This window comes from Quercus robur, chromosome 1 (genome assembly GCF_932294415.1).
Source record: "Quercus robur chromosome 1, dhQueRobu3.1, whole genome shotgun sequence".
Classification (NCBI taxonomy): domain Eukaryota; kingdom Viridiplantae; phylum Streptophyta; class Magnoliopsida; order Fagales; family Fagaceae; genus Quercus; species Quercus robur.
In genome coordinates, this window is record NC_065534.1 from 2,831,025 (window position 1) to 2,843,467 (window position 12,443).

Genomic DNA, 12,443 nt, shown 5'->3' on the forward strand with positions numbered 1-12,443 from the left:
ATACCTTATAATTTCTGGAAGAAGAACTCCTGCCAGACCAATTAAACCATGTTAAATAAAATTGAACTGCACATGACATACAACTATCCAAATTTGTTTGAACTTCTTCAAATGGGCGTGTTACAACAACAACAACAAAGCCTTATTACCAAAATCGTAGAGTTGGGCTGGTCAGCTATTGATCTTCAACGGACTAATTGGGGGTCATTCACATACTTCCAAAAAAAAAAGTTCATTTTCATAAGAAAAAGAAAAGTAATCACTAAGTAAGCTGCCAATCCATTTAGCTAATCTCAAAAGTAGTAAACCATTTCTTAATTGCAAGACAAAAATGTATTCTCTCAAAATTCACTTAATCATCAGAATCCATTCTACCGTAAATCTAAATCTAAATCTAAATCCAATAAATTTACCTAAGTACCAAACCTGCTGATCCATTTAGCTAGTAGCCAAAGTAGTAAACCATGTGTTAGTTGCAATCTAATATAATTAAAAAAAAAAAATTTATTTGAAAATTATCAAACAACCTCTATAATTATTTGGATTGCCAATTCCACAAATCACAAAGATCTCCACAAATATAAATATTTCAGCTGAAACAACAATTCCACAGCTAGTCATTTCCTTAAAAATCCCAATATCCATTAACAAAGCATAGATCTAACAAAATGGTAGTAAAGCTATAAATAATGAGCAGTGGGGGAAGAATACGACGACAGCAAAGGTGGCAGGGGTGTCTCTAAGAACGGCATCGAAATTCGTGACGTTTAAATCAGCAGCGTAATCGTGAGGGCAGATATCAACGACAACGACAACGTTGTCATTTTTGTGGTTGTTGTCGTCGACGATCGCATTGAAGGAGCGAGAGAGATGGTGAAGAGAACGAGGAGGATGACGTCAATTCTGTATCTCAGCCCTGCTGCTGCTGCTAGAAACTTGATTCGGGTTCTGCTTAATGAGAAATTATATAATCCTTATGGTAGATCACGTGACTTCATCATTTCTTTCAAACGTGAACCAGGCATCTGTTGTCTGTGGTCTAATTCAGCCATCAGATTTCTGCGCTGTAATTCGGCCATCCGATTTATGCTCTGTAATTCAGCCATCCGATTTCTGCGCTCTGATTCAGCTCCAAACTTAGAAAAAAAAATTATAAACAACACCGTAAAAGATGTTATTAGTTGACTTACTACCATTAATAACAAGTATGGTATTCTACTCGACCTAACTTTGCGCAACATTTTATTTTTTGGCAAATCGATAGACAAATCCTAAATAATGTCAAAAATAGTTGTTAATTCACTATATAAAATAGTTTAATGTTGGTCAAGTATTCAAACTTTCCTCGGAAACATATATAATTGAGAAGCCATGAAAGAATCATGGTATTACATCGTTTCCAAGCAAGGAAATTTGGGTCTAAACTGTTAAACAGGTTTTGGAATAATAGACTCGTTGATGAAACTAATCTTGTTCTTGGCTGTGAGCGTCATTATCATGGATTGACTCTTATGTTTTGTAATTCTCACCAATGAGAGGCTGAGAAACAAGTGCCAAACCAGAATTATTATTGGAGTGGTGCAAGAAAAAGGGGTTAAATGGACCCGAATCTGGTTGTCCTACCAGAAACTTCAGACCAAAAAATAAAAGTTGCTAAAATTTTCCAGAGATTGTGAAGCCCTGATACCAAGTGAGACTTAGAAAACTGCAAACTCCGCATTGCATTTGAACATATGATTTATATAAGAGAGGTTACCATGAGCAAAGGTAAAGTATCTTAGATTATATCGGCAATTTGCTAAGTAAAAGAAATAAAAACAAAATTAATGAATGCGGAACATGAGCTTCAATTCTAAATTTTATCCTCATAAATTTTCCCTTAAAAAATAAACTCAAACATTTTCTTACTTGTTCAAGTTGTTTTTGTTCCACGGCGAAGTCCATCAGAGAGGTTTTACAATTCGGCAGACCCTTCACCTGAATAATGGAATTACAAGTGGCACATTCATAGGCCACTTCATTGCAAAATTTACCACACTTGTCACATGAGTCATGGTCCATAGTCTTACGAGCAAGAGTGAGGGGATGTTGGTGGATGTCGGATGTGTAAGTGCTTCCAAACTTGATGTTTCGGCAGTCTCGATACTTGATATTTAAGAACTCTCCAAATATACATTTGGGGTGAGCAGGAAAACTACATTCATCACAGTAATAGAACCAAAACTTTGATTCTCGTTCTTCCTCACAAATATCACAATAATATTCACCTGAATTATCTTCAGCAGAATATCGTAAGGTAAAAAGATGCTCGTGTTGTCTATGTTTTACAGTGAGTGGCAGCGTAGCACATCCAAAATCTAGAGTAAATTCACATTTAGTACAACGAAAGATTTTCATTTTATAATTACAAGCACTACACTTCTCATCCAATGTTGTACTAGAGAGAATGAGGGAATGCTCGTGGCCAACATGAGTAAGCTTTTCTGGGATCAAACTACATGAAACATCAAGTTCAAACCCGCTGCATATGCTACACTCATAGGTAAAGCCATTAGTAAAAAGTTCACAAACATCACAACGAGCAAGCATAGGTCTCCTTGATTTCATGGTGAGCGTGTGCATGTGAAATGGATGTTGCTTTTTATTGGGTAATTCTACACATGATTTGTGTAGAAAGAAAGAACACTGAGCACACTTGTAAAACGGAGGGAAGATAGGTCGTATACACCCATCACATATTTCATAATTCTCAAGCTCATCGGTAAGCTTCAATTCATGCTCATGACTGAAATGTTTGATTTCTATGGGTACTTCAATTTTGTCCTTCCCCACCCTGGTTGTTGACTCAAAAAGCTCCTCATCTTTTGATTCCCTCTCCAATGTTAGCTCCATACCAAAGTTGTCAATAGCACAATCAAGATGGACAACATAATCACAACTTGAGCAATAATAAATCCCATAGTTTGTTTCCAACTTTTTTACACAAAATTGACAAAGTCGGTCCTCAGATTGATCAGTCTTGAGAAGTTTGGTGAGGTTGAGAGGGTGCTTGTGCCGCATATGTTTGACCATGTGTGGTAAGAAAGCACATTTGTGGTGGAACCAAATTCCACATAAGGCACATTGGCAAGGCTTGTCCTGACCTTTTTTACCACAAAAATTACAAGTGAATGAGATTGAACCTTGGAAGAGGGCCAATGGGTGGTCATGAATTTCGACTTCAAGGATGGATTGTAGCGAAGAAGCACATTTGACATCAAGGACAAATTTGCAGAGGGGACAATGGTAAAAGAAATGTTTGCAAACTAAATTGCAATAGTTGCATTTGTAAGTGCCTTCATCATTTTTAGTTATTTGGAGAACTAAAGGGTGTTTGTCATGTATTGGGAGTTGCAACTCACGGGGTAGTTTGGCGCATGAATTATGAAGAAGAAAGCTACATTTCCCACAACAGACACATGAACCCACAATTGCTTCACCACACCCAGTACATTTGGGCATAATTTTAGAAAAAATAGAATTAAACCTTTCCTCAAAGGACATGAAGTTCCAAGGAAATTCATTGATTATCAGAGGATGCTCATGGATGAAGTGTTGAAGTTCCATCTCTCTCTGTTGTCTCCCTGTCAAACACACATACAACTAATTTGTCTACCGGACTTGAAAGTTACTTTGCACTTGATTGTGGTGGGTGTTATGCTTTTATGTGAATACGTATTAAATGATTATCTTAGATACTCACCTGGGAATTGAAGACTTTGAGTAAACACAACTTTCCGTGCACTTCAACAGAACATACCCTTTAGTCACTGCTTGCACTAAAAAGGGAAGATCATCTTCAAATGAAAATAAGTTTGGATCTCTTAATTATCTGAAAGAAATTGTAGTAAAAGTAAAGTAAAAAGGCTCTCTAAGTCATCATAAATTCAAATGGAAAAATAGCAACAAAATCTTATTGCATTTTACTTTTATAAGACAACACAAGCTACTTTCTTTTTCTTTTCTTTTTTTTTTAAAAAAAAAAAAAAAAAAAAAAAAAGAAGAAGAAGAGAAGAAGCAAGACATACTAACGCAATAACAAGAACTTGGACTCGGCTTCAAAACTTCGTTGATCCGTTTTGTTGCATGAATATTTAGGTTGAGTAGATTTATATTTAAAGCTCCACTTCTATTTGGAATTTTTAAAGTATAATCTAGATTGCTTGATAAAGGAGTGGGAATGAATGAACAAATTAATGTGTAATGAAATAGAAAAGAAAGGAATCAGGGACTCTTCTGATCAAACACACGTATAGCTAATTTGTCTACATGACTTGAAAGTGGTGGGTGCTCCGCTTTTAGTTATTGGACTTGATTGTGGTGGGTGCTATGCTTTTAACTTAGCAGATGTACTATATATGTATATAAATATTAAAGGCTTATTCAAATGGTGAGCTTCTAATATTTCCAACAAAAACTATTAGGGTTCAAATCCCCTTACTCCAATTATTGAATTATAATTTTTTCTAAAAAAATATTAAAGGATTATCTTAGATACTCACCTCGAAATTGAACGCATTGAGTAAGCACAACTTTCCGTGCACTTCAACAAAACGCACCTTTTAGTCACTTCCTGCACTAAAAGGGAAGATCATCACCAAATGAAAATAAGCTTGGATCTCTTAATTAACTAAAGTAAATTGTAGTAGAATCAAAGTAAAAATGCTTCCTAACTTATCATAAATTCAAATAGAAAAAGTAGCAACAAACTCTTATTGCATTTCACTTCTAAAATACAACACAATCTATTTTTTTATTTATTAAAAAATATATATATATATATATATACTCACACTCGAACAAGAACTCTGATTTGGCATCAAAAATTTGTTAGTCAATTTGGTTGCATGAATTTAGGTTGCGTTGATTTATATAAGCTCACTTCTATTTGGATTTTGTAAAGGTAGAATCTATATAGCTTGAAGGAGTGGGAAGTAAAGACCAAATGAATATAATGAAATAGAAAAGAAAGGAATCAAATTCAAATGGTTTCTTTTTCTTTTGTACCAGAATGATATTTTTCTTTTTTTGAATGTTAAATGTAAAAGAAAAGAACAAAAATGGGAAGAATAATATATATAACATTATAATCATGATATATTCCCTAATTTTTATGTGTGATTAATTGAATGGAAAAAAAATCTAATTCGGCTCAATTAATAATTAGTGTTTCATCCAAAATCTGATGTCTTAACACTAAAACAAAAAATAATTAAGAATTTTTATTATTTTATGTTGTTGAACTCAATGAACTGTAACTTTGCAAAGATAAAAAAAGCCCATTAGTGTTTCATCAAATTAAGATTATGCAATTATCTTGAATAATTTACACAAAAAAGAAGAAGAAGAAATAGTAACTTGTTATCACTTCATTTCTATTTGCGATGATGTATGCAATGTGGAAAGAGTTTTTACGAGGGGGATGAAGCAAGGAATTAATCCTTCTCTTGTTTGGAAAAGGAAAAAATGGAATCATTTCTCTCTGTTAATTGAGACCAAAGTTATTCTTTTATCCACATTTTTACTCTGCTTGCATGCATGATCACAAATTCACAATTATGTTGAATAATTTACTAAAGAAGAAAAAAAATATAGTATCTTGTTATCACTCCATTTCTATTTGTGATGCACGCAATATGGAAAGAGTTTCTGATTAGGATATGAAGTAAGGAATCCTTCTTTTGTTTTGGAAAAAAAAAAAATCAAAGTAAAAATGAAATGGTTTCTCCCCATTAATTAAGACAAAAGTTATTCTTTTATCCCATTTTTATTCTGCTTGCGATCGCAATTAATTAAATTATTAAAAGAAAAAAGAAAAGAAATAGAAGCTTGTTATCACTCTTAGTGGTAGAACCAAGAAATTTTTATTCTAACATTATTATTTTTATTTTCATTAATATCATCATTTCTATTGTTATTAATGTTAGAGGCTTACAGCCATGAATTAATTTCTGGTGTCTGGCAATGATAAGTTGTGATGGGGTCATAAATTGATCGCAATAAAAGTATTCGTTATGCGATTTTTGATAGTGATTCTCAGCTGGTTATTAATTCGTTTAGCAGGGTACCACAATCCCTCAACTCAGCATCATGAATAACATTTCAAGAGCATTGGCTCAGGTACAGCAGCTCCATAGTGTTCAGTTATCTTATACCATTAGAGAAGGAAATAAAGTAGCTCACATGTTAATTAGTTCAACGTGTTAGAGGCATTGCCTATTTTGTCACTTAATTGGATAGAGGAAACACTAGGTATGATTGGGAATGTTATTGCTTAAGATGTACTGTTTTTATCCCGTGATTGGTCACTCTCTCAAATTTTGCACTGTTAAGTTTACCAAAATGATATCGTGTTGGATAGTAAAGGAAAAATAGAAAAGAAAAAAAACACTAAGACTATCACTATGAGGGTTGAAATTAGAAGGAAAAAAAAAAAAAAAAAAAAAAAAAAAAAAAAAAAAAAAAAAAAAAAAAAACCTAAATGAACAAAGTTATTTTTTTGAATGGTAATAGTAATGTTTTTTCTCTTTCTATTTTCAATTAAAACTCTTACTTCTTTACTTCTTTATTATTTTTAACACTTATTCGTTACATAGATAAAACTAAGAAATATTTTATTCTCCTTTTCAAATGAAGTTTGACATATGAAAAAGAATAGCCTATTAATTATGATATACATGGAAAAAGGAAAAGAAATATATATAGAAAATCTACAAGAATAGCCTATTCAGTCCACTTTGGGCCTATGCTGTCCAATTCAGTCTGATTTGGTCTTATTCAGTCCACTTAGGTTCTATTCGGTTGCTCCTTAAAAAAAAAGGTACTATTCGGTCCTATTCGGTTCACTTCGGTCTTGTTCAGTCTTATTCGGTCAACTTTGGTTGAATTCAGTCCACTTCGGTCCAATGAAATCCATTTGGTCTTATTCAGTCTATTTCGTCCACTTTGGTCCTATTCTCTCTACTTTCGTCCTATGTTCGCTTCAGCCCATTCAATTCTATTTGGTCCAATTCGGTTCATTTGGTCCATTTCGGTCTACTTCAAACCATTCAATCTATTTTTGTGCATTTAGGAAAATATAGGTTTGGGTTGCGAGCACCTATTCTAAATCCAAATTTATTATCTTGTAGCTTAGGGTATGTATTTTAAAATTTTCAATTAGATTCAACTATATGGTTAAGGGTAAATAACTCACGTTAATGGCGGACTTAAGATTTAATGTCAAGTGGGGTAAATTTCTAAGGGACAGACACATGCACACAAATACTTGAGACAGCCTAAATAATAAAAATCAATTTATGTGAATAATAAGCTATATTTTTATGCAAAACAATATATATATCTATTGTATTTTTCAATCAGAGGTTTTTTTACACAATTACAAGTCATTTTGTGATTTTTTTTAAAGTTGATATTCCACATGTGCTATTTGTATGAAAAAGGTTGTTAATACTTAATAGTTGGACTAACCTCAAGTGCAACTCATGTAAATTTTAATATATTAATTAATATATACTAATAAAATAATCAAATCGTAACACTTTTAAAACTATATTGTGAATATAGTATTTTAAATTTCATATTTCACTTAAAAAAAATATTAGAGTTTATCATGTAAACATTCTTATATTTCATTACTTAAACACACAAATTTGCATAAGAATAATAAATTATTAAATTATGAATTTGTGATTTTTTAATAATTTTTTCTATTTTCAATTAAACTCTTACTTCTTTATTTTATTTTAAAAAATGAATATTTTTATTATCTCACCTTTTGAATTTTTGAGAAAAATTATATTATTTTCATTTTGGTACAACAAAATTTATATTTATGATTTATGATTGTTCCTATAATAAATAAAAATATGATTACGAAATACATTACTCATTATTAAATTAGTTTAAATTGTAAAAAATAAAACCACCATAAAAATTATCATACACAACATGCATGTTCGCTACTACTTAACTATGAAAATTGCAGTAAAAGTAAAGTAGAAATGCTCTCTAACTCATCATAAATTCAAATGGCAAAATAGCAACACAAGTTACTTTTTTTGGGGGGGTAAAGAACAGGCCAGAAATGCTCACGCACGAACAAGAACTTGGACTTAGCTTCAAAACTTTGTTGATCTATTTGGTTGCATGAATTTAGATTGAGTAGATTTATTTTTAAAGCTCCACTTCTATTTGTATTTTTTAAAAGTATAATCTAGATAGCTTGATAAAGGCGTGGGAATGAACGAACAAATTAATGTATGATGAAATAGTTTAGGAATGAAGAACTCCTCCGGTCAAATGTCTTGGGATGCCTCTTATTTCAGGAAAGCTGGCTATGAGGGACTGCACTCCTCTCATAGACAAGATCACAGCAAGGCATCTCTCATTCTCTGGTATATTGCTTCTCCTTCAATCAGTTCTGTACAGTATCCAAATATATCTTCTTCCTTCCTTAGAAGGCTATTGCAGCTATCGAGCAGAAATTTAATCACTTCTTGTGGAAGGGAACTGAGGAGGGGAAGGGAAATATTATTCTTGTGAGCAGGTGTATACTCCAAAAAAGGAAGGTGGATTGGGACTATAGATGGTTGGAGAATGGAATAAGGATTAAGGCTGCTATTTTGAAACACATTTGGAACCTCTTTGCTAAAACTGGTTCTCTTTTGGGTTGCATTTGCATGGGTCCATGACTATGAGGCTCTTTTGAAGGGTAAGTGCTTTTGGAATGTTAATATCTAACAACAAAGCGCTCGGGGATGGAAAACTTTGCTCAAATTAAGGAATGAGGTTGGCAATTCTTGAAGTGGGAGATGGTAAAAATATCTTCCTTTGGATGGATTGATGGCATCATTGGGGATGGTGTATGATGCAGCAAGCTCCATTGAGGCAAAACTAGAGTGTGCTAATTAATGGGCATGAGCTGATGAATTGGTCACTGTTCAAACTAAACTTTGCCTCATTAGATTGGGAGAACAGGACAGGCCTGTTTGGAATTCATCTCCTTGAGTAAAAGTCAACTGTACTTCTGCAACATGGGAGCAACTCAGACATAAAGAAAATGAAGTTCCATGGTGGAAGTCGATCATATGGTTCCCAGGCTGAAACTATTCCAAGACATGGGTGTATTGGCTGGTTGAAATTGAGTAAGAGGTTGACAACTAGAGAATAGTACTAGTATTTGCTTAGTGAGAAATGAGAACGGATAATCAAAAGATACAAAAATTAAGCGAAATGAAATGAGAGGTGGCGATAGGAATAGGATGTCTATTCATGTAAGGAGCTCAGAAACATATGAAGATGTGCTCATTCTTTTAAAATTATTCTTACATGAATTTTTTATTTTATTAATATCATGGTCATTTCCATTGCTTATTAATGGTAGAGTAAAGAATTCCTTTCTGGTGACACGCCGTGATAAGGTTTGAACCATATAGAACTTCAATAGTTCAATGATTTCAATCTATTCCAGTCGCCTGGAAATAGAAGTACTTTTATTTTATTTTTTCAAGTCAAACATTTTGAAACATCATTGAAGCAAGGAATCACATTTGATATCAATGATCATGAATTTCCTGGAAATTCATTGATCATCAGAGGATGCTCATGGATTAAGTGTTGACGCTCCATTTCTCTATGTCTCCGTGTCAAACACATACATCTAATTTGTCTACATGACTTGAAAGTGGTAGGTGCTCTGCTTTTATTTATTGGACTTGATTGTGGTGAGTGTTATGCTTAGCAGATGTTCTATATTTCATATGTGTATAATAGAAATATTAAAGGTTTATTCAATTGTTACCTTCTAATGTTTTCAAAGGAAACTATTAGGGTTCAAATCTCCCTACCTCAATTATTGAATTATAATTTAAAACAAAAAAGGAAAAAGTATTAAAGAATTATCTTAAACACTAACCTGGAAATTGAACGCTTTGAGTAAGCACAAGTTTTCATGCACTTCAACAGAATGCACCCTTTAATCACTCCCTGCACTAAAAGGGGAGATCATCTCCAAATGAAAATAAGCTTAGATCTCTTAATTAACTAAAATAAATTGTAGTAGAATCAAAGTAAAAATGCTAACTCATCATAAATTCAAATGGAAAAAGTAGAAACAAACTCTTGTTGCATTTCACTTCTATAATACAACACAAGCTATCTTTTTATTTTATTTTTTAAAAGGAAAGATACTTACACTCCAACAAGAACTCTGATTTGGCTCCAAAAGTTTGTTAGTCAGTTTGGTTGCATGAATTTAGGTTGCGTAGATTTATAAGCTCACTTCTATTTGGATTTTGTAAAAGTGGAATCTATATAGCTTGAAGAAGTGGGAAGGAATGACCAAATAAATGTATAATGAAATAGAAAAGAAAGGAATCAAATTCAAATGGTTTCTTTTTCTTTTGTACCAGAATGATCTCTTTCTTCTTCTTCTTCTTTTTTATTTTATTTTATTTATTTTTAATGTTAAATGTAAAAGAAAGGAATATTAAAGGGAAAAATAATATATATAAATATAAATTTATAATCATTATATATTCCTTGATTTTTATTTGTGGTTAATTGAATGGGAAAAAAAAAAATCTAATTGGACTCAAAATTTTTTTTTTTTGGAGAGAAATTGGACTCAATTAATAATTAGTGTTTCGTCCAAAATCTGATGTCTTAAGAGCATCTCCAACAGATGCTGTATCGGGGTTTTTTGGAGAATCTATGCTACTGTTCACGCTCCAACGGGTTCGCTAAACACAAAACTTTTCTAAATTTTTTTTGAAGTTGCTACAGTCATTCTCTTAATTTAAAGAACACTATAGCAACTCTAAATGAATTTTTCTGCTTAAACAAATCATACAACTCAATAAAAAACAATTCTTTCTCTCTGCTCTCACCAAGGCTACAAACATTCACAACGGCTACAATCACAATAATCCTTTTTCTCAAACTTCTCTAAACTCAAGCATAAGCAAAATACAAACTCAAAAACATAATCTTAAAATTAATCAAACCATAAAAATAAAAGCAAAAAAAAAGAAAAAGGAAAAAGAAAAAAAAGACAAGCCATCGACCATCTGGGCTGCGTTGGGGAGGAAGACGAGTGGCAGCAGTGGAGTGGAAGGCGCGGCGGCACAGAGAGCGGAGCGGAAGTTGTGGCGGAGCGGAGCCATCTAACCCATCTGTTCTTTCTCTCTCTACCTCTTTCTCCGTTTCTTATTACAGAGAGAGCTGGATAATGTGTTGGAATCAAGTAGAAAAAGAAAAAAAAAGGTTGAGAAACAGAGCTGGAGAAAGAAAGAGAGAGGGAGGCTCTGGAATCAAGTGGAAAGTAGAGAAAAATAAAGGGAGAGGATGGAGATATATGGGTATACATGTGTGGTGGAGAAAAATCAAGAGAAAAAAAAAGAAAAAAAAAAAAGAAACGTATGGATAATAGAAAGAAAGAAAAGAAGAAAAAAAATGACAATTTAGAAATTCTACCACAATATTTTCACAATAAATCTTAAGTAACATATTGTTATTAACTAATATTGGTAAGTAAAAATATAATTTCAGCGACGGGTTTAAATTAGAACTAGTATCAACTTTCCACATAAGATTTTGATGTGATTTTTGTGAAAGTATTGCGAAAAATGTTGTGAATATAACACTTTTCATTGAAAAATATAATTGTTAAGAATGAATATAGAAAGAATAAATGATGACAAAAAAAGAATAAAGAATGAATGAAGAAATAATATTTGAATGAGATAGAGTGGGATAGAGAATCTGTTAGAAAGTATATTTGAAAAAGTGGGTAGGTAAAAGCTAAATGTCACTGTTCATTCTTCAAACGGTACAAAAATTTGGAGAAGCTGCTGGAGATGCCCTAACATTTAAAAACACTAAAAAAAAAAAAAAAAAAATTTATTATTATATGTTGTTGAACTTAATGAACTTTAACTTTGCAAAGATAACAAAATGTCCATTAGTGTTTCGTCAAATTATAATTTTGGAATTATGTCGAATAATTTACAAAAAAAAAAAAAAAACAAAAAAAAAAGAAGAAGAAGAAATAGTAAATTGTTATCACTCCATTTCTATTTGTGATGATGCACGCAATGTGGAAAGAGTTTTTGCATCAGTGCTGAAGCAAGGAATCCTTCTCTTGTTTGGAAAACAAAAACAACCAAGGAAAAAATGGAATCACTTCACTTCGTTGATTGAGACCAAAGTTATTCTTTTATTCCTATTTTTATTTTGCTTGCGTGCATCATCACAATTATGTCGAATAATTTACTAAAGAAGGAAAAAAATAGTAACTTGTTATCACTCCATTTCTATTTGTGATGATGCACACAATATGGAAATAGTTTCTACTTTGGGAGATGACGCAAGGAATCCTTCTCTTGTTTAGAACACAAAATTAG

The 12,443-nt window shown here is 32.3% G+C and overlaps 2 protein-coding genes across 15 annotated transcripts in view; one reads left to right on the top strand and one right to left on the bottom strand.

Moving 5' to 3' along the window:
* Positions 1–10,470, bottom strand: part of LOC126715792 (uncharacterized) — a 65,016-nt gene extending 54,546 nt beyond the window's left edge. For 3 of the 14 annotated variants that reach the window (XR_007651939.1, XR_007651940.1, XR_007651941.1), the window contains exons 1-2: positions 10,235–10,470; positions 9,956–10,031 (exon numbers count right to left, since the gene is read on the bottom strand). Coding sequence is in view for 10 of the 14 variants with exons in the window: in XM_050416654.1 (XP_050272611.1) it covers positions 1,978–3,606 (1,629 nt within the window). In the remaining 4 variants the exon portion in view is untranslated. The other 11 variants (XM_050416662.1, XM_050416596.1, XM_050416654.1 and 8 more) reach the window with 9 other exon arrangements.
* The window catches only part of LOC126715871 (uncharacterized), a 40,883-nt gene that overhangs the window by 12,060 nt on the left and 16,380 nt on the right, over positions 1–12,443 (top strand). The window lies entirely within an intron of this gene.